This window comes from Mauremys reevesii, linkage group 6 (genome assembly GCF_016161935.1).
Source record: "Mauremys reevesii isolate NIE-2019 linkage group 6, ASM1616193v1, whole genome shotgun sequence".
Taxonomy (NCBI): Eukaryota; Metazoa; Chordata; order Testudines; family Geoemydidae; genus Mauremys; species Mauremys reevesii.
The window spans coordinates 1,654,747-1,677,275 of record NC_052628.1 but is presented as its reverse complement, the minus strand read 5'-3'; the positions used below and the strand labels follow the sequence as shown (position 1 = coordinate 1,677,275).

General features: G+C 55.7%; 1 protein-coding gene across 4 annotated transcripts in view; it reads left to right on the top strand.

Moving 5' to 3' along the window:
* RUSC2 (RUN and SH3 domain containing 2) overlaps positions 1–22,529 on the top strand; it is a 58,509-nt gene that overhangs the window by 17,486 nt on the left and 18,494 nt on the right. For all 4 annotated transcript variants that reach the window (XM_039543444.1, XM_039543447.1, XM_039543446.1 and 1 more), the window contains one exon: positions 19,864–21,918. In XM_039543444.1, the coding sequence (XP_039399378.1) occupies positions 19,971–21,918 (1,948 nt within the window). In that variant the 5' untranslated portion in view covers positions 19,864–19,970. The remainder of the gene's footprint in view (positions 1–19,863; positions 21,919–22,529) is intronic.

Below are 22,529 nucleotides of genomic sequence, written 5' to 3'. Positions count from 1 at the left end.
GTAATGACCCAGCCAATCCCAGCCTCTAGTCAAGCCCAAGTTAATGGTATCTAGTTTGCAAATTAATTCCAGTTCAGCGGTTTCTCATTGGAGTCTGTTTTGAAGCTTTTCTGCTGCAAAATTGCCACTTTTAAGCCTGTTACTGAGGGGCCAGAGAGGTTGAAGTGTCTCCCACTGGTTTTTGAATGTTATGATTCCTGATGTCAAATTTGTTTGGCCAAACTGGACAGTCTCTATGCAAAAGAATAAATGGACACAAATCGAATCTATTTCCCCATGTTAAGTATCCTCACACCTTCTTGTCGAGCTGTCTGAAATGGGCCATCTTGATTATCACTATAAAATTGTTTTTTTTCTCCTGCTGATAATAGCTCATCTTAATTAATTAGCCTCTTAACGTTGATATGGCAACTCCCACTCTTTCATGTTCTCTGTATGTAAAAATATCTTCTTACTGTATGTTCCATTCTATGCATCCGATGAAGTGGGCTATAGCCCACGAAAGCTTATGCTCAGATAAATGCAGCAGCAAAGTTGGTCTTGTGGCACCTAGACGAGACACATGAGCTGTGGACACACACACACATGCTGACATGGGGGATTCACCACAAAGGAAATGCTGCTCCCAAACGTCTGTTAGTCTATAAGGTGCCACAGGACTCTTTGCTGCTTTTACAGATCCAGACTAACACGACTACCCCTCTGATACTCAAATAAATGTGTTAGTCTCCAAGGTGCCACAAGGACCCCTGTTCATTTTGTAAATCTCTCTGTCTCCATGTATATCTAGGGAGAGACATTTACAGTTTACAGCTCTGTGTATTACTCATCTTAGTCTGCAAGCCCCTGGGTGGTGTTTGTGTCTGCACAGTGCCCAGGGGCCACCGATCCTGACTCAGGCTCTGAATGCTCCTGTGCTACGCTCGTTCTCCACTTGTAAGGTCACTCCCGTCTCTTCATGTGCCGGTATATTTATGTCTGTATCTGTAATTTTCACTCCATGCATCTGAGAAGTGGGGTTTTTACCCACGAAAGCTTCTGCCCAAATCAATCCCTTAGTCTTTAAGGTGCCACCGGCCTCCTCGCTGCTCTAGTACTTAATTCTGGCCTCCGCCCACAGGGCCAGGGCAGGGTTCTTCTCTGCTGGCTGTTCGCCGGGCTTGGACTAGTCTGTTTTAATGACCCAAGTGCAGGAGTGTCCACCTCTTCCCTTGGCAGTATCGTTCTGGTTGGCCTGCGCTGCCATCACCAGCTTGCAATTCTCGTGTGTGTTGAAATGAACGTGCTCCTGGGACGGGTCCCACGGACCTCTGTGGGGTTACTTGCCTGAGTAAGTGCTGCTCAGCAGGGGTAGAGTTGGCGGTCAGGCCCTTCCGAAGAACAGCAGCCAGATGTCAACCCGCAGCTTTACAGGGCTCTCCGTCTCTTCAGCAAAACGTTTCCTCTTGCTCTGTTCAGTGCCTCCTTAGCCAACCCATCACAGCTTTGTCTGCTGCCAGGCATGGAGCGAGGAGGTTTGGAACACAGGGCACGTGTGCCAGATCTTCGGCTGTTTGAGAATTTGCAATGACGGCTGAGAGTCGACCTCTTCCCTTTCCAGCTGTCTCCTTGGTTTCACTACCTTCCATTTTCCCAATTTACCTTTCATAAGGCACCTGCTAATTAGAATTTATTTCTTCAGCACCCACAAGGGGCTTGTTGCTTATCACCTTAACCCAAATCATCTCCCTAGTGTCTTGTGCTTTTCCTGCCAGTCCAGCTGTCCTGCAGCCACCTGTTGTGCATCATTATACGTTTGTTGGGGAATACAAAGGCCACTGTGCTGTGATTGTGTGGGTACTCGGTGTAGGCATGTGCCGTCTCAGTGGTTGGTTTACACTAGTAATTATTGATCTCTGTGGGTTTCTGTTCGATGCTCAAAATGGTCTGCCTGCCTTATAAAGGTCCTAAAGAGAACTCATAAAAATCTTACTGTCTGTTCAATATTTTTATGCAGTCAAATGATGATGTCATGTCATATGATGATGACACTTTCCATTCCATTGGTATCTCTGGAAGATGTTAAACAGCAGCTACTAAAGTTAAATCAGCTGGGCCAAATAACTTCCATCCAAGAGTTTTAAAAGAGCTGACCGAGGAACTCACTGGACCATTAATGTTGATTTTCATTATGTCTTGGAACATTGGGGAAGATCCAGAAGACTGGAAGAAAGCTAATGGTGTGCCAGGATTTAAAACAGGAAATGGGATGATTTAGGTAATTAATGGACTGCTTGGCTAACATCAATCCCTCACAAGATAAGGGAGTGGCTGATATGGGACTGGATTAATAAAGAATTAAAGGAACTATAATTAATGCCAATCAACATGGGTTTATAGAACATAGATCCTGTCAAACAAACTTGATATCTTTTTTTGATGAGATTACAAGTTTAGTTAAGTCCCAGGCAGACTGTGAAGAGCTACAAAAGGATCTCACAAAACTGGGTGACTGGGCAACAAAATGGCAGATGAAATTTAATGTTGATAAATGCAAAGTAATGCATTACTAAATTAAATTAGCTGTTACCACTCAAAGATCTTGGAGTCACTGTGGGTAGTTCTCTGAAACATCCACTCAGTGTGCAGCGGCAGCCAAAAAAGCGAACAGAATGTTGGGCATCATTAAGAGATCATAAAGGGAGAGATAATAAGACAGAAAATATCATATTGTCTCCATATAAATCCATGCTATGCCCACATTTGAATACTGTGTGCAGATTTGTTCGCCCCATCTCAAAAAAGATAGATTGGAATTGGAAAAGGTTCAGAACAGGGCAACAAAAATGATCAGGGGTATGGAACGGCTTCCGTATGAGGAGAGATTAATAAGACTGGGACTTTTCAGCTTGGAAAAGAGGCGACTAAGGGGAGATATGAGAGAGGTCTGTAAAATCATGACTCATGTGGAGAAAGTAAATAAGGAAGTGTTATTTACTCCTTCTCATCATACAACAAGGGGCCACCAAATGAAATTAATAGGTAGCAGATTTAAAACAAACAAAAAGTATTGTTTCATGCAACGCACTGTCAACCTCTGGAACTCCTTGCCAGAGGGTATTGTGAAGGCCAATACTATAACAGGGTTCAAAAGGGAGCTAGATAAATTCATGGTTCAACATTGGTGAGGCCTCATCTGGAGTACTGTGTCCAGTTTTGGGCCCCACACTACAGGAAGGATGTGGAAAAATTGGAAAGAGTCCAGCGGAGGGCAACAAAAATGATTAGGGGGCTGGAGCATGACTTATGAGGAGAGGCTGAGGGAACTGGGATTGTTTAGTCTGCAGAAGAGAAGAATGAGGGGGGATTTGATAGCTGCTTTCAACTACCTGAAAGGGGGTTCCAAAGAAGATGGATCTAGACGGTTCTCAGTGGTAGCAGATGACAGAACAAGGAGCAACGGTCTCAAGTTGCAGTGGGGGAGGTTTAGGTTGGATATTAGGAAACACTATTTCACTGGGAGGGTGGTGAAGCACTGGAATGGGTTCCCTAGGGAGGTGGTGGAATCTCCTTCCTTAGAGGTTTTTAAGGCCCGGCTTGACAGAGCCCTGGCTGGGATGATTTAGTTGGGGATTGGTCCTGCTTTGAGCAGGGGTTGGACTAGATACCTCCTGAGGTCCCTTCCAACCCTGATATTCTGTGATTCTATGGAGGATAGGTCCATCGATGGCTATTAGCCAGGAAGGGCAGGGATGGTGTCCCTAGCCTCTGTTTGCCAGAAGCTGGGATTGGGTGACAGGGCATGGATCACTTGATGATAACCTGTGTGTTCATTCCCTTTGGGGCACCTGCCATTGGCAACTGTCACAGGACAGGATACTGGGCTTGATGGACCTTTGGTCTGACCCAGTATGGCCATTCTTAGGTTCTTACGACTTCTGTAAATGTGTTTGATTTGGTACTGCAGGTCATTTTGATTAAAAACCTAGAACAATACAAAATTAACATGGAACACATTAATTGGATGAAAAACTGGCTAACTGTTAGGTAAATGGGGATCATCATTGAGTGGTTGTTTTTTCTAGTGGGGGTCCTGCAAGGATCAGTTCTTGGCCCTAAACTAACATTTTTATGAATGTCCTGAAAGAAAACATAAAATCATCACTGATCAAGTTTGCAGATGACACAGAATTGGGGAGTGGGAAATAATGAAGAGGCCAGGTCTCTGCTACAGAGCAAGATGGATCATTTAGTAAACTGGGCGCAAGCAAACAATATGCATTCTAGTGTGGCTAAATGTAAATATATACATATAGGAACTAAGAATGTAGGACATATTTATAGGATGGGGACTCTGTTCTGGGAAGCAGTGACTCTGAAAAAGATGTGGGGGGTTTGGTGAATAACCAGCTGAACGAGTAGCAGTAGAGGTGTGATTTTACCTTTTTATGTGGCACTGGTGCGACTGCTGCTGGAATCCTGTGTCCAGTTCAAGAAGGGTGTTGATAAGTTGCACAGGGTTTAGAGAAGAGCCTTGAGAATGAGTAAACAGTTGGAAACCTGCCTAGTAGTGCAGCCGAAGAAGTGGGTATTCACCCACGAAAGCTCATGCTGCAAAACGTCTGTTAGTCTATAAGGTGCCACAGGACTCTTTGTTGCTTTTACAGATCCAGACTAACACGGCTACCCCTCTGATACTTGCCTAGTAGTGATAGATTGAGCTTCATGAGTCTATCATCTTAACAAGGAGAAGGTTAAGGGGTGACTTGATCCCAGTCTATAAGAGCCTACATGGGGAACAGATATTTAATACTGGGCTCTTTAATCTAGCAGAGAAAACGAACACGATCCCAGTGGCTGGAAGTTGAAGCGGGACACACGCAGACTGGAGATAAGATGTACATTGTTAACAGTGACGGTCATTAGCCACTGGAACAATTTACCCAGGGTCGTGGTGGATTCTCCATTGCTGGCGATGTTTAAATCAAGCCTGGTTTGTTTTTTTTAAAAGCTCTGCTCCAGGAGTTATTTTGGGAAGTTCTCTGGCCTGTGTTATGCAGGAGCTCAGTGTGACGGTGCTGCCCGTGGGAGCCAGCTGAGGTCACTCAATCAGGGTGAACTGCAAACCAAACGGGGCAGACCAATCCCAGACGCTGGTGGTTGTTCCAATACTTAGATCTACCAAGCCAACCCAAAACAGCTTCTATAGCACCTCACTGGTTACTCAGAAGTCCAAACAACACCATTCCCTTAAAGTGCCCAGCCTCAGGCCTCCATCCAGACACACCTGTCAGATATGATGACGATTCCTGAAAAATCTTACTTTATCATATAAAAGAAAAGGTCCTTCCAATCCCAAGGATCAGTCACACACCCAGGTCCAATTATAACTTAGATTTTACCTGAAATACACGCTATAGCCAATTCTTATTAACTAAGCTAAAATTTATTAAAAAAGAAAAGAGAGAGAGTGTTGGTTAAAAGATCAATATACAGACAGACTTGAATTCAATTCTTGAGGTTCAGATACACAGCAGAGATGAGCTTGTAGTTGCCAAAAGTCCTTTTAGAAATAGTCCATAGGTTATAGTCCAATGTCCATATTCAGGGTGGCTCCAGTCAGTGACTGGGGATCTCAATCCTTGTGGCTTAAGGTTTCCCCCTCTTGAAACCCAAAGCAGATCTGAGATGAAGCAGGATCGTGTCCCAGGCTTCTTATACATTTCCAGCAGCCTTTCGGCCTGAGAAAACAATAGGCTTAACTCTCCTTCCAAACATCCTGGCAATTAGCACAGGGTAATTTATCTATTAAACAGTTCAGATACAGGTTACCACAACCTGCAAAGAGACACATAGACAATAATACTATTTCACTCAAGTATCATCACAAATGTTAATATTCCTTTTTTGATCTTTGAATTAAAGCTATAGCAATAGACAAGACTTGTTTGCTGACATCACAAGACCTGGGCAAACATCTACCCCTGAGATCTCTACCAATGCAGATTTGCATTTCAAAGCTCTGTTCATTTACAGATCTTCCTAACCAGTCCTCAAGGTTCACCCATGGGTCAGGTCAGTCTATGAGTTAATTAACTCGTTCTGGCCCTGTCACTTTCCAGTGAAATGTTATATTACACTCAGAACGTCACACTCAGACCTGTTGATCATCGTGGTTCCTTCTGGCCTTGGAATCTATTAAAAAGCCCCGTATGACTCGCTTTTAAAGGGCTCGGAGCTTCCTGCATTTCTCAGGCTTCTCTTCTGTGGACCCAGGCCCTCTGCAGCAACCTGGGAGCTCGCTGCCTCCTGGGTTACATGTTTTAAATCCCCAGGACTTGTTCTCTTGGCCACTGGTTGGGTTGTGAGAGCTAACAGCAGGCATTGCACAGGTCCCTGCGAGGAGCAGTGCTGTTTAATACATTTATTAATGACCTGGAAAAGGGAGGGGGCAGTGAGGTGCCAGAATTTGCAGATGACACAGTTATTTTGGCAGAGGGAACGTCGGCGGGACCTACCCAAGCTAAGTGAGGGCAGTGTGACAGCAGAAGACAGTCAAAGCCGCACATTGGAGGGTTCTAAATTACGCGTATCAATTCAGGAAACAGACCCGGGCATCATCGCAGACAGCGCAATGGAGACCTGGTTCAAGGCGCAGCTGCAGTCAGAAAAGCAAACCAGATGTTAGGTGGCATCGGGCCAGGGATGGAGACTAATGTTGAAACTCTTCCAATGCCATTATGGTAATCAAAGCACTCTCCTGGGCTCTGTGTGCAGGACTGGTCACCTTTCAGTGCACATCGTAGGAAGGGAATTGCGGAATTAGAGGAAGCTCAGACATGAGCTAGGAGAATGATCAGGGGCCTGGGGAAAACTCTCATCGGAAGAAAGATTGAGAAGATTGTTTACTTTAGAGCGGAGACAAGAGAGGACATGAGACAACTGTAGCACATACTGACTAGGCTAGAGAAGGGAGATTTCATAGCATTAGAACAAAGGGACATTCAATTAAATTAAAGGTGACAAATTTAGAAGTCCTGAAATACTGTTTCACACATTGTGTATTTAACATGTGGAACTCACTGCCACAGGATGTCAGATAGGCCAAGAATGTAGCAAGATTCAAAGGAGGATTTGACATTTATGTGGATAACAAGAGCTGTTAGTGCTTGTAGAAGGATTCTAAAACCTCCTGACTCCAGGTTTACACCAAGCTCCACCTACTAGGGGTTCAGACGCACCCTCAGGGGTCACATTATCCCATCACTGTCTTCATGGAGGACAGGTCCATCAATGGCTGTTAGCCAGGCTGGGCAGGGATGGTGTCCCTAGTCTCTGTTTGCCAGAAGCTGAGAATGGGTGACAGGGGATGGATCACTTGATGATTCCCTGTTCTGTTCATTCCCTCTGGGGCACCTGGCACTGGCCACTGTCGGCAGACAGGACACTGGGCTGGATGGACCTTTGGTCTGACCCAGTAGGGCCGTTATAATGTTCTTGCGTCTTCCTCTGAAGCCTCAGGTGCTGGCTCCTGTTGGAGACCAGTTACAGATCTAGACGGTCTGTGGGGTGGAGCAGTTCCCATGCAGCAGCTTCAGGGAGCCAGGGGCTCACAGCACGGATTCCTTTTCCATAGGCTGGGCTGGGAGCCTGTGTATGGACCATGCTTCCTCCCAAGGGTCTGTAGAAAGATGAAAACTGGAGCTGGCGTGATTCTCATCTGCTCAGTGTGACTCAGGGCCTTGGTGCTCTAAGCTGCTGCTCAGATCATCCTTCTGATTCCCACGCCGCTCGCTCTCAGGGCCTAGCCTTCCTCCCCAACCAGAAAAGCCTTCCTGAGCGGCAGCCCCTGGTCGGTGTGGGGTTCTCAGATGGAGTAATCAAGACCCCACTAGCCAGTAGACGTCCAGTCACTCCGAGTCTTAGTAGGGTTTGAGGAGCCATCTTCTGGGATGTGTCCGGACAGAAACAGCTCAGCCGGAGCCCTTCTGTCGGAGAGTTCCCTCACCCGAGGCGTGATTTTGGCCTGTCAGTGAGCTCTGTCTTTCTGCTCTCAGGGCAATCGGAGGGAGCATTTTCTGAAGGCTCTAGGTGGCCTTCATTCTAATGCCATTATGGATATCGTTGCAGTGGCCTCATCTGGATGCAGCCTGCAGTTCGGGTCACATCCCCCCCTCACCCTCACCCTCCCCCGAAAGGGGAGAGCAGCATTCAAGGGGGATCAGAGACTGGCAGTGGGAGCGATCAGGGGCCTGGGAGATCTCAGTTAAGAGGAGAGATTGACGAGATTGGAGGAGAGGAACGAGCGCCAGGGTGATGCCCTCCCTGTCCCGTAACACCAGAACAAAGGGACAATCAATGACTTTAAGAAGTGACGCATTCAAAACTCATAAAAGGAAATATTTTCACACAATGTGTGATTAGCCAGTGGAACTCACTGCCACCAGATGATGTTGAGGCCAAAAACCTGGCAAGGTTCAACAAGGGATTGGGCATGTATATGGATGTCACGGACTCACAGATCGTGCCCACTCTTGGAGCGGGGGGGTGCCCCTTTCAGTGAGACAGCCCTTCTCGGGGGTCCACTCTCTCTCGGGGCCAGGCCCCTCCACCTCCTGGAGCCGCACCTCTCTGAGCCTTAGCACGTCTGTCTCTGCCGTGGGCCCCCTCAGGGAATCCACTCACTCTGGACCCCCGGGCCTTCACCCCAAAGGGGTTGATGCCCCCTGTTCTCTAGACTGGAGTGACTCTCAGCCAGCGTAACACAGGAGGGTTTATTGGGGGTTGAACCCAGCACAGGAAACTCTCAGGCCTGGCCTCCCTCAGCACATCCCAGTCTCCCTGCAGCCAGGTGGGCTCTGCCTGCTCCCCCTCTCCAGCCCAAAGCCCCCCTGCTTCCCAGCTGGGCCTCCGATATCCCGGCCCCAAGCCCCCTCTGACCATTGGCTTCTCTCCAGGGAAACAGGGTCGTAAACTGGGTCGCCTGGGCCTCCTCTCCCCTCTTCTTTTTGCAGCCCATTGTCCTCCCACTGGCCAGAACTGGCTGTGTCTCCTGAGCCGGGTCTCCAGGTCACCAGTCGCTGGGGTCTCCATCCACCAGGCCATTGGCTGGGGTCCCACGTTCTGTCGCTGGGCCTCTGTAACAACAAACTCCCTCTCCCCTCACCTCGTTAAACCAGTAACACCCAGGGACACTGAGTCCCACCCCCAGTGCATGCAACCCCCTGGGAAACCAAGGAAAAAAACAAGAAAATCCCCCACTTGGTCACACTGGACAACACTGGCCAGTTATAATGGTTAATGCTAACGCATTTTAGAAGAGATCTAAACCATCTGCTTCAAGGCTTAAGGCAGTTTCTAACGCCTGGGGCTAAAAGGAGGCTCCAGTGCGGGGCAGATTATCCTTCATCTGCCTTTGGGAGCAGTCCTGTACCTTCCCGCAAAGCACATGGCACTGGCCGTGCTGGGTGCAGAACAGGGGACTAGCTGGGCCATGGCTCTGATCCAGCCTGGCAGGTCCTGCACCTGACACCAGAGTTGCTCCATGGAGGCTAAATGTGTTAGCGTCTTTGTTCCTTCCTGCTCCGCCCCCCACTTCTGAGCCAATGGCAACTGTCGCCCTAGAGTTCCTCTCTTTTAAAAGGGCTTTGCCCAGGGAAGGCTCAGAGCCAGCGGCCATCTCCTGAAAGGAACCGCTAGGCTAAACCCGTTCTCGGCCCAGTCCTGGACTTCCTTCCTACAGCAGCGCTTCCTGTTGCATCAGCCCAGAAATCGCCCAGTCCAGCCCTTGCCATCTCGTGTGTGTGCCCAGCAGCGGGCCTGGCCCCCTGCCCTGTGCTCAGAGGACAGCGAACCCCTCCATCAGGTACCAGTGGCCTGGAAAGAAGTGTCCAGGCCTCATCACAGCCAGGGGAACAAAACCCCGTCTCCCCCCGCAGCCATCACAGCCACAGCCAGCTCCGGCACCGAGACGCAGAAGGGCTTCAGCAGCAGAACTGTCAGGCCCTTGTATCGCCTGTACGGGGTTTGATGCAGAGGCAGTCGTCAGTGGCCGTTGCTGAGCGCTCTTGCTTTCTACAGGCCTTTCCTTCCCTAGCTGGGGGGTCTCCTGGCATGGGGGCAGATGGTTGAAGGGTTTCCTGCAGAATCCTGCTGTGCAGCTACAGAAAGTCTCCCCGTGCGTGCAGCCTGGCTGCCCACCCTTCGAAGGGTTAACGCATTTTGCAGCCTTGGCAGGAATCCTGTGGATGTGGCTGCTGTTGGAAACGCCTGATAGTGAGGCAATGGAAAGGGGAACATCTAATGAAGAGAGCTGGCTGCTGGGATTTTTCCATCGGGCTCTCGCTCTGGTTGCGTTCAGTAAGCTTCATGCAGAATTGCATCATCCTTAACGAAGAAAACTCAGCAGCCTCACGCTTAAAGTCTCCCTGGCTGAGCCTCCGCTGTGCGTTGCTCCTGCCAGCTCCTCTCCCCACCCACGGGGGCACAGCCACCTCGCCCCAGGCAGCAAACAGCCAGGCAGGCTGAAAATTACCGCCCTGGCGTTAAAAGATCAATCTGGCCTTACTGTAGGCATCAATCCCACTGCCCCAGCCACGTTCCAGCCTGGGCAATCTGCTGGGGTGGGGTGGAAGTGGGGAGTATTTCTCCTCTTTCAAGGCCTTCAGCCTCTCTGTTTTCAGATGGGTACAATATTTATCTTTGCTTCCTGTCCCGAGCGTGCAGAGTTGCTGTGTGCTGTCAAGTGGCGACAGTCTCCCACCCCAGATGCAGCTGCCTTTCGGTGAATGATTCCTGTGGAGGCGTAGCTTGCAAAGGGCTGTGGATGAACGACACCAGAGGAATGTTTGAATGAGGATTGAACACTCCTCAGAGTGTTCCTGGTCCGGCTGGCTGCCTCGGCCCCTGGCGCTACTTCCTAGAGGAAGGCTGCAGCTGGGAGCGCGCTGCCTCTGGCCCTGTCAGGGTTTAGCCTGACCCTCCTTCCCAGCTTTGTCACCAGCTCGCGGGGATCCAGGCGATAGGAGCCCAAGAGATGCCTGAGACTGAGCCCTGTCCCCTTCTTCAGATGACGCCGCTCTGAGTCTTCCTCTTGGCCTGGACGGGGTCGCATCTCAGCTTCCCAGTGATTGGGGTGGGGACCAGCAGGCCCACGCTGGCTGCAGCTGTACCCTCAGGCGGATCTCCCACATTCAGCAGGGTCCAGGCTGGTAGGTGCTGCTGGCAGGAGTTACTGGCCCCACGCTTCCCTCCGAGTCAGTGCGCAGTGGGGCGGTGGGGCAGCGCTCTGCTGAGGGATGAACGACACTGAAGTCTTGCCCGTTTTGAGGTTTTTCAAGCTCCCCTGGCAAAGAGGTGTTCGTCTTGGTAGAAACGCTGCTCAGCACTTCCATTTGCGTGGAGGATCCTTCATGGCTCCCTCCCTACCCAGTTCGTTAGTGTGATTGTGTGTCGTTAAACAGCTGCTGTGCTCTCCCCAGCTGGATCCAGGGTTCCGGGAGGTGATGCCCGTTTGTGAGCACTGTGGGCTCCTGTGGGCAGCAGGGTGCCTCGGAAATGTCACTCTGCCCGCTGTGCTACGAGTGTACTTGTGAGAGAAAGTGATGGTTGGTGCTAGCCTCTGATTTCAGCCGTGATTTGCAGGTGGCATTAGCAGTTAGACAGCTGGTCTCATCCCCTGCGGGTGGGTTTGCAGAAGGTCTGTCTGGGGGGCGGGGTGGGCCAGCGGAGGGCACAGGAGTGGATTCTATTCGAGGGCCACGTGGCCAGAGCACGAGTCACAACCGACATGTGCTTGTTGCAGAGCGCTGCCCGCATGCCGGAGGGTGAGTCGCGGGCACAGGAAGGCAGAGCTGTAGAAGGCTGGTTAGATCACCCGCCCGGCGCCCACGGAGCTGTGGGCGGATCGGCTCCTGTTGTACGGCCAGGGGCACGTTGTCCAGTCTCACTGGAAATCCCAAAGCCAGGGGCGTCTCCCTTTCCAGCCTTGGGGCTTTGTTCCAGGCCCTGATTCTGGCCGTCTCATGCTGGGAAGAACTTCCTGATACACACTTACCTTGTCCCTCCCAGTGCCCCTCCCGGCTCCATGGCGTACAGCCCCCAAGTCACCCCTTGTGTCGCACCCCTCAGATTGTAACACATAACGTGTCCCCACCGACCCCGTAGCCATTGCTTGGCCAAGCCAGGCACTCGGCTCCCTTACCCGTCCCTCCTCCCGGCCCCCCAGTCCCTCTGCCCGGCCCCCTGGCCCTCATCCGGCCCCAGTCCCTCCGCCCGGCCCCTCGGCCCTCATCCGGCCCCAGTCCCTCCTCCTGGCCCCCTGGCCCTCATCCGGCCCCCTGGCCCTCATCCAGCCCCCCGGCCCGCCCTCAGCCCCCAGTCCCTCCGCCTGGCCCCTGGCCCTCATCCGGCCCCAGTCCCTCCTCCTGGCCCCTGGCCCTCATCCGCCCCCGCCCGCCTCAGCCCCCAGTCCCTCCGCCCGGCCCCCGGCCCTTACCCGGCCCCCCATTCCCTCCGCCCAGCCCCCGGCCCTCATCCGGCCCCCCGGCCCTCCTCCTGGTCCCCAGCCCTTACCCGGCCCCCCAGTCCCTCCGCCCCGCCCCCTGGCCCTCATCCGGCCCCCCGGCCCTCCTCCTGGCCCCCTGGCCCTTACCCAGGCCCCTGGCCCTCACCTGGCCCTTACCAGTCCCTCCACCCGGCCCCCGGCCCTTACCCGGCCCCTGGCCTCATCCGGCCCCCGGCCCTCCTCCTGGCCCCGGCCCCCAGTCCCTCCGCCTGGCCCCTGGCCTCATCCGGCCCCAGTCCTCCACCCGGCCCCTTGGCCCTCATCCGGCCCCCCGGCCCTTACCCGTCCCTCCGCCCGGCCCCGGCCCTTATCCGTCCCCAGTCCTGCCGCCCAGCCCCTGGCCCTCATCCGGCCCCCGGCCCTCACCCATCCCCAGTCCTCTGCCTGGCCCCCGGCCCTTACCCGCACCCCAGTCCCTCCTCCTGGCCCCCCGGCCCTCCTCCTGGCCCCCGGCCCTCACCCGTCCCCCCAGTCCCTCTGCCCGCCCCTGGCCCTTACCTCCGCCCCCAGTCCTCGACCCTCCCAGCCCCTCAGCCTTCATCCGGCCCCCCCGGCCCTTACCCAGCCCCCTGGCCCATACCCGTCCTTCCTGTCCCTCTGTCCGCCCCCAGGCCCTTACCCGTCCCCCTCAGTCCCTCTGCCCGGCCCCCTGGACATTTCTGCCCTCTTCTCTGAGCTCCCCCGGTGGGTGCTGCAGCCCTCGGAGGGGCAGCCTGTGCAGGGCCTGGCTGTGCTGGGAGGGGCCTGGAAACTGGCGTCTGCAACCAGGAGCAGCGCACTGGGCCTTGGGCTCTTCCTCGGCCTGCCAGCCAGTGTGGGCGACTCTCGGAGCTGCGCTGTCTCCCTGCCAGGCGCGTTGCTGAGGGAGCTGGTACCCGTGCCAGGGGAAGCTCTGTCTGTCTCCGCGGTTTCTGGGCCCACGAGACGAGACATGTCCTGAGTGGCCCTGAGGGGAGGTGGAGCCGTGTGTCCACGCTACATAAGTGCACGTGTGAGCAAGCCAGGCCCCAGGGTGGGCATGCGGCGGCATGCGGCGGGGGTGCGCGTCCCGTCGCCTGGGGACTCCCTCAGATGTGCCTGCGAGGGTCAGATGTGGTCTCACAGCCTGGGGACCTCCCGCAGCATGACTCATGACTGCGTCCACCGAGCCGCCCCGCCGCTCCCAAAAAATGCCGCCTGCTGCCGCTGGCACTGGGTCTCTGGAGCCGGCCCTGCCAGGCCCCAGCCACACGGATCGGCCGTGTTTCTCCCATGCTTATTCCTAGGAGGTGTGTGGGTTATACTTGCACAGGGCAGTGACAGCTCAGTAGGGGACAGGAGAGCACCTGCCACAGGGGGGCTGGGAGCCCCCCTGCAGACGTCTTAACAGTTACCAGCCCGTAGCTCCAGTCAATCTAATGGGCAGTTAGATTGCGCACGAGGGAGGAGCTGGGCTTTGTCCGTTGCAATCTGATGCTCCGAGGCTTTGCAGGACTGACCCCAGAGTTTCCTGGAAAACACCCCAGCTTTACACGTGTAAATTCCCATTTGAGTCCATGCATTTTGCAATGTTGTTCTGTGATCGTTAGTCCTTAAGTGGGGTTAATCTTGGGGTTTTCTGCTGTTATCTCCCATCGTTATCTCCTATTTATTGCCTTGCCGTGGGGGGTGCCTGAGGTCATCAATGCTGCTAACGTGTTTAGGGTGGGATACACAATGGATGTTTTCTGATGATCTCCTGGTGTTTCCAAGACTCTCACTTTTTCTTGACCATCTGGACATTTGTGATGGCTTTTCACTTATTTTTAACTATGCACACATTCCTCACTCACCCCAAACAATTTTCCGGAGATCTTCAGGCAGGATAACGTTTTGGAAAGGGTTATATGTTGCTGAAGGGATTACAAAAGAGCCTTACACAGCTTAGTTTGCAATGCCTACAAGAAGCAAGACCTTATAGCAAATACTGTAATGAAACCTTATCCTAAAACAAAAGGTGACCATAACCAGCCATAAGGACTATTCTGGTCTATTCCTGCCTTGAAATCAAGAAGGGTGGCTGGCAGGGCATATTAAATCGTAATTATAAAATATATCAATACATATACTATGTTTTAAATCAAAACATTAAAATAGGATTTTCCTACTACAGGGGTGCAGGCTCGTGTTTGCTCATGGGGGGGGGGGAGCATGGGCCAGTGCTTGGGGGGAGGGGTGCAGGCTCGTGTTTGTGAGGTGGGGGGGCATGGGCTAGTGCTCGGGGGGAGGGGTGCAGGCTCGTGGTTGGGAGGTGGGGGGGCATGGGCTAGTGCTTGGGGGGAGGGGTGCAGGCTCGTGTTTGCTGGGGGGGGGTGCATGGGCCTGTGCTTGGGGGGGAGGGGTGCAGGCTAGTGTGAGGTGGGGGGGGCATGGGCCAGCATTCGGGGAGGTGGGGGGAAGGCCCAGCCCTCTGGGTGCCAGGCAGCCGTCAGCCATTGAAAGCCGGGGTGGTGCAGAACAGCCACCGTGGCCCTTTGCTCTAGTGCCCGGTCTCTGTTCCCTGAGGGGCAGGGCAGGTGGCCACTGAGGGGTGCTGGGGAGGGTCCTGGCAGGCAGATGCCCAGGGAACAGGTTCTGGCCCCTCCACAGTGCCAGACGGGGCTGTTCCCACCTGGGTTCGTTCCTCTGCTGGTGCCAGGGGCGGGGTTTGCTGTGTGTGGGGTGGCAGGGCAGCCGGGAGCTGCCACGTGCCTGGGGCATGGGCAAGGGGAGCCTGGCACCGTCGCCCTGCCAGAGCGGGGCATGCACAGCTAGAGATGTGACCTCCTGCAGCCCAGCTTCCTCCCCCTTAGCCTGCCTGGCCACACAGGAGCGCTCAGTAGAGGAGCTGCGTGTTCCTGGCCGTGTCCCCAGGAAAAGGGAGTTTGACTCACGCCGGGAAAAGGAACCATTGACTCAGTGAAAAGTGTCAGTGTCCACTGGGGTGGCCTGTGAGGCCTTCTCCACTCGGTTCCCAAGAGCTCAGCTTGACTCCGAAGGCGTCGCTGAGCTTTACTGGCAGCAGTGGAACCAAACTTGGGTTGAGCCGGGTCCAGGGAACAGTGTCCATCCACTGAGCGTGCTCCTGAGTCAGCTCTCGGACACCGTGAACAGGACGCTGTGTCTGACCTGTCGACTCCGTTTTGTGGTCAGTCCCTGTCTAGCGCAGGAGCAGTTCACGTGCTGCACAACATACTGAGCCAGAGCTGCAAGCGGTCACACATTGCGTCCTGCCCATTCCCTGTGTTCTGCCAGCTCCTGCTCTGATATATAGACGACAAGGGTCCTGTAGGTTCCAGCTTGTTTCCTGGCCTTTGCCTGCCTGCCTGCCTGGGTATTTACACTTCCCTCCTCCACACGGGCCGGTGGCCCTTCCAAACACACAAATCCCAGCACAGTCGCAGCCACGTTTCTCCCCAGCTGCAGGAGAGTGAGGGGGGGCGCCCTGCACGGGGACAGGGCTGGATGGCACAGCGCTGAGTGGCTGGGGACGGCCTCTCGTGGGGAGGGGAATGCTGCAGGGCTGGGGACGCTGCTGGCTGACTCGGCCATGCCAGCTGCAGCAGGAGGAACCCATGTCCTGTGTCGCCCCTGGGACAGAGCCCAGGGGTGAGTGGCTCAGGGCTTGGGGAGCCCATGGGAGTTTGGAAGGGGGGGTCAGTATAAATTATCTCCCGACAAATGGGTCTTAAAGGGAATCCCTTCTGATGGGCATCCCAGAAGAAGTGGGGCTGAAGGAGGGATTGAAACAGACCGAGGCTAGCGGCCTTGAGGACCAGCCCAGGATGGGGGCTCGAGCGATAGGGGCCTGCCTGAAGGGAGACAGAGACCCCCACCAGGATGGGGCAGGGTCACAAGATAAGGGACATGGGTGGATCCGGAAGGACAGGCAGAGCTACAGGACTTAGTAGGCCAGAAGGAGACATTTATATTTGATGCCCAGGTAAAGGGGGAGCCGGTGGGAACATGCTCAGTCTGTGAGCCAGGGAATCGGTGCAGTGGGGTGTGTGTGCTCAGTCTGTGAGCCGGGGGCTCATTGCAGTGACTGCAGTGAGGGGATGAGCTCGGTCTGTGAGCCCGGGGGCTCGTTGCAGTGACTGCAGTGAGGGGGATGAGCTCAGTCTGTGAGCCGGGGGCCCGTTGCAGTGACTGCAGTGAGGGGATGAGCTCGGAGTGTGAGCCGGGGGCTCGTTGCAGTGACTGCAGTGGGGGGGATGTGCTCGGTCTGTGAGTTGGGGGCTCATTGCAGTGACTGCAGTGGGGGGATGAGCTCGGAGTGTGAGCTGAGGGCTCGTTGCAGTGACTGCAGTGGGGGGATGAGCTCGGTGTGTGAGCCAGGGGCTCGTTGCAGTGACTGCAGTGGGGGAATGTGCTCAGTCTGTGAGCTGAGGGCTCATTGCAGTGACTGCAGTGTGGGGGATGAGCTCAGTGTGTGAGCCGGGGGCTCATTGCAGTGACTGCAGTGGGGGGATGAGCTCGGTCTGTGAGCCGGGGGCTCGTTGCAGTGACTGCAGTGGGGGGATGAGCTCAGTCTGTGAGCCGGGGGCTCGTTGCAGTGACTGCAGTGGGGGGATGAGCTCGTTCTGTGAGCCGGGGGCTCGTTGCAGTGACTGCAGTGGGGGGATGAGCTCGGAGTGTGAGCCGGGGGCTCGTTGCAGTGACTGCAGTGGGGGAATGTGCTCAGTCTGTGAGCCGGGGGCTCATTGCAGTGACTGCAGTGGGGGGATGAGCTCGTTCTGTGAGCCGGGGGCTCATTGCAGTGACTGCAGTGGGGGAATGTGCTCAGTCTGTGAGCTGAGGGCTCATTGCAGTGACTGCAGTGGGGGGATGAGCTCGGTGTGTGAGCCGGGGGCTCATTGCAGTGACTGCAGTGGGGGGATGAGCTCGGTGTGTGAGCCGGGGGCTCATTGCAGTGACTGCAGTGGGGGGATGAGCTCGGTCTGTGAGCCGGGGGCTCATTGCAGTGACTGCAGTGGGGGGATGAGCTCGGTCTGTGAGCCGGGGGCTCACTGCAGTGACTGCAGTGGGGGGATGAGCTCGGTGTGTGAGTCGGGGGCTCACTGCAGTGACTGCAGTGGGGGGATGTGCTCGGTCTGTGAGTCGGGGGCTCATTGCAGTGACTGCAGTGGGGGGATGAGCTCGGTGTGTGAGCTGGGGACTCATTGCAGTGGCTGCAGTGGGGGGATGTGCTCAGTCTGTGAGCCGGGGGCTCATTGCAGTGACTGCAGTGGGGGGATGAGCTCGGTGTGTGAGCCGGGGGCTCATTGCAGTGACTGCAGTGGGGGGATGAGCTCGGTGTGTGAGCCGGGGGCTCGTTGCAGTGACTGCAGTGGGGGGATGAGCTCGGTGTGTGAGCCGGGGGCTCATTGCAGTGACTGCAGTCGGGGGGATGAGCTCGGTGTGTGAGCCGGGGGCTCATTGCAGTGACTGCAGTCGGGGGGATGAGCTCGGTGTGTGAGCCGGGGGCTCATAGCAGTGACTGCAGTGGGGGGATGCGCTCGGTGTGTGAGCCGGGGGCTCATTGCAGTGACTGCAGTGGGGAGATGAGCTTGGTCTGCACTAGCAGATGTGATATAATCTGCCCCATCCCCACTTCATTAGGCCTCACCCTGGTTGCGAATGGAGAGTGGCTTAAGCCCTGACAGAGAAGGTTTAATAACCGTGCCAGAATGTTTATCATCATTAACTGCTCTAGCGCCAGATATCCTGGCTGGCCTCATAAACATCCAAGCCCTTCACGACCATGCTAAACTCTTGGCCTCAGTAGCATCTTGTGGCAGGGAGTTCCACAGGCTATTCACACGTTATGTGGAAAAGCATCGCTTGTCATCAGTTTGGACTTTTCCACCTTTTGATCTCATGGACTGTCCCCTTGTTCTTGTGCTCTGAGACGGGAGGAACAGAACTCCATCTCCCTTCTCTAGACACTCATTAGATTATAGGTGTTTACCGTGCGCGCCCTTACCTGGCCCTCTCCCCGTGCTTTCAGTCTCGCTCCAGAGGGGAGTTTTGCTGGGCCCTGGGTCTCCTCTCCCCACATCTGCACCCCTGCCGTCCTGCGTACCTTTTCTGGGGCTGCAGTGAGCCGGGGAGAGAAGCCGGGCAGCTGGGCGCCAGAGGGAGGCACAGATACTGCTCGGCGTGTGGGGGTGGCAGGATGGGGAAGCCAGTGTGCCTGTGATGGGGTCCCGGTGAGGGACAGGCTGCCTGCAGGGTGGCACAACGGGGGTGGAGGGATTGCCAGGCCCTGCACGGTCACAGGAGGAGTGCCCAGCGCTGACTGTGGGCGTGATGAAATCCCATCCCCCGGGCCCACCAGAAGCGCTAGCACTCAGGTCCCCAGTCGCAGACTAAGGCTGGTGGGAGTTGGCTCATCTCTGGTTGGTGGCCCGTCCCCTTCCTGTGCCCTCCCGTGCCGCTCTCTGCTCTGCTTTGGCACGTTCCAAACGTGAACGGCCGAGAGAGAACAACATCCGCCACGTTCTCCCTGCTGGCCAGCCCGCTGCCCCATGCCGTGCGCCGCAGGAGCGTGGGAGCGCTCAGGGAACTCTGCTTGTCGGCCAGCGGAGGCCCAGGCACAGTCCCGGTGGTGCCCAAGGCAGGTGGAACGGCAGCGCTGATGGGACATGCAGAGACATGATCGAAACCCGGGAGTTTGGGCTGCCGATGTGCAGAAAACGGAGAGGGGTAATTCAGCCCGCCCGGCCCAAGGATGTAAGGTGCTGGCTTTACCTGTAAAGCCCTCAACTGTGGGCCCGGCTCAGGGTATGCGGGCTGAGACCTCCCTCCCCGCCCCGCATGCCTCGCTGGCCCTGGGTCTGTGAGGAGCTCGGCCTGGCACCAGAGCTGGGATTCGCTTGCTTCCTTTCACCCGAGCTTTGGGCGGGGGGAGGGGAGGCTACCTGGCCCTCCGTCTGCCTGCTCCATGGGGAGGCCTGGCCGGGTTTGGGTGATGTCCCCGGTGCCGAGAGGTGGGGGAGATATTCCCAGAAAGGCGAATAAATGGCGAATTGCATTGTGGGACGGGTGCGCTTGGAATGGGAGACGGGCAGCCTCCCAGGACTGCATGGGCTGTGTTTGGCCAAAGGCTGCACGGTGCCTGGGTCACGTGTCCATCGGGAGGGGGCAGCTAGCAGCACAGATGCCCTGGCAGAGCCCTGCAGAAAGGAAGCCGGTGAGCTTTGCCCTACGCGCTGGGTCACTGTTGCTAAGCAGGCGGTGACGACTCAGCGCAGGTACTAGGGAGAACCTAGGCTCTGCAGATGAGCCTGGAATGGCCTAACCATTGCTCCTGACTCCCTTTGTTTTCTGCCTCCCTTCAGGTCTCCGGCTGCCCTCCTGAGATGTGTTCTCCCAGCCCCACCCGCAGCCCACCTACCTTCCATGGGTAGCGCCAGCCTGGCTGAGTTCCTGACGAGCACTCTCAAGAATGGATAGTCCACCCAAGCTGGCAGGAGAAACACTGATTGTCCATCACATTCCCCTGGTTCATTGCCAGGTCCCCGACCGACAGTGCTGCAGTGGGAGCAAGAGGACCAATCCCTTCTGCCAGCCAGACCTGGGCATCACGCGGGCCACCTCTCTGCCAGAGAGGGACCTCTCGCAGACGGACTCCCTGGTGTACGGCAGCTTGCTGCAGGCCTCGGACGCGCCGGCAGAGGCTGCAGAAGACAAAGAGAGCAAACCGCGAGACTCGGTCATCTCCAGCGTCACGACACGGCACAATCCCTTCCTCCTGGGTGACAGTGAGGGGCATGGTCTCCTTGGCAACGGCACGGACCAGAAGTCCTTCCACCTGCACAGCTCCATGGTGGCCGGCAAGCCGGCCTTCCAGCTGCACGAGCTGCCGCTGCCGCCCTTCCACCTCCACGACGCCGGCCCCGTGGTGAAGCCCTGGAGCATGGCCAGCAGGTCCGGCGTGGTGGACGGGCAAGAGGACAAACTCACAAACGCCGACGTCCAGAAGAGGAACGACGTTGACTGCTGCCCGCTGGCCTCGGAGTGCATGGAGCTGGACGAGTGCAGCTGCCAGCGCGGGAGCTTCTCCTTCGAGGGCGGCGACCAGGACTGGAACAATAGCTCTGACGAGTCGGGGAGGAACCCGGACGCTCTGCACAGCCGGACCTGCAGCTGTTCCAGCACGGAGCTCCAGCACTGCCGGTGCTACAGCACGTCCAGCCAGTCTGAGACCGGAGACCAGCAAATGGGGTACGTCAGCGACTCTTCTTGCAACAGCTCGGACGGGGTTCTGGTGAACTTCAGTGCCCTCTACAACAAAATGAACGGCCATTCTCGCTCCAACTTGAACTCTGCCAACTTGTCCTGTGACTCTTCCTTCTGCAGCCACTCGGACACCGGGGCCTTTTACCTGGATCTGCATTCGTCACCCTCGGAATCCAAGATGTCTTGTGAATCGCACAACCCGGAGAGCTCGGGGAAAGTGTGCGGGTGCCACCACCCGTCTTCACCCGTCTTCGACGCCAACTGCAACTCCTACCACCTGCACTGCGAGCCGTGCACTTCGGAGAGCTCAGACCTCACCGCTTGCTTCCAAAGCCAAGCCCGGCTCGTGGTGGCCACCCAGAACTACTATAAATTAGTCACATGTGACTTGTCTTCCCAGTCGTCCCCTAGCCCCGCAGGCTCTTCCATAACCAGCTGCTCTGAAGATCACACCAAAGGGAGCCCTGTCCAGCCCTCGGAGTACTACTTGTTTCGAAGGCCCAGTGCTCAGCCGGAGGAGAGCGATGGCGAATGCTTCATGGCGGAGACCCAGGGCGAAGCTGTGAAAAACATGATTGAGGGGCAAGTGTATGTCAACGTATCCCCGCCTAACCTGAACGCCGGCCGGCCTCGCTCCAGGAGCTACGATCGGAACCTGGACCGGAGTCCCACGACCCGGCTGGGCTCCCTGGAGCGCATGATGAGTTGTCCGGTCAAGCTGAGCGAGAGCCCAGCGCTAGCGATCCAGAGCTCGCCCCCGAAGCGGGTGACTTCCTTTGCCGAGCTGGCGAAAGGCAGGAAAAAGAACGGCTCCTCCCCGCCGCTCAGAACCAGCGGTGACTCCTCCTTGGAGTTCTCGCCCATCCCCGAGTGCCAGCGGGACTGCCCAGGGCTTCTCGAGGACAGAGCTCGACGCTGCCAGAGCCTCCCGCCCATGCCTTTTGGCCATTGCCTGAACCGGAGCTGCGAGGGCTACCGGGTGGAGCACAGATTCGGGGATGGCCCGAGGGCGTGTTCCAGCAAAGACTCAGGTGCCAACGGCCATGGGGCAGCCGAGCAGGCCTCTCTCTCTCTGCTGATGGAGGCTGGTACCAGCTTCTCAGGCAGCCCTGGCAGTGGGCACGGACAGCGAGATGTTAGAGCCAGAGCAGATGGTAAGGAACCAAATACGAGATTAAAATAGACCAGAAAATGCTCCTCTTTGCTGCTCCCGCTGGGGGCCAGAGAGAGGCTCTGTGGGGAGGGGTGATTTAGGGCTGTGCCATCATTCGAATCTGCCGAGCTGCCGTGCGAGGACATGTAACGCCCCCGCCCCCCCCCAGGCCAGAGCAGGCTTCTTGCCTGCTGGGTATTTCTGACCCTTGCTGGGTCTTGTTTCAAACCTCCCATGTGATGGGACTTGTGCGTGGTGCTTGCAGACTGATGTTAACATCTCGTGTTGCCCGGGAGGTTGGTTTGCCACCCGTCCCTCTGATGGGTGCCCTCATCACACCAGTGGCTTAATCCCAAGGGGGTCCCAGGACCTGCTGCTCCCCAGACTGTGAGCTGGGGACGCTCAGCTCTGTGCAGGGCCAGAGCCTGGGTTCCCAAGAACAATTCTGTGGTTTCTTAGCTGTTCACCTCTGGAGCCCCACGTTCAAATCCTCCCCCATCACAGTGAAAAGGGGTCGCACTACAAAACCATCTCCCTGCGTCAGTGGCATGACTGGCACCATCTCCTCTGGAGACAGCCCGGTGTGGGCATTGGCCTGGGGCGCTCGCACCG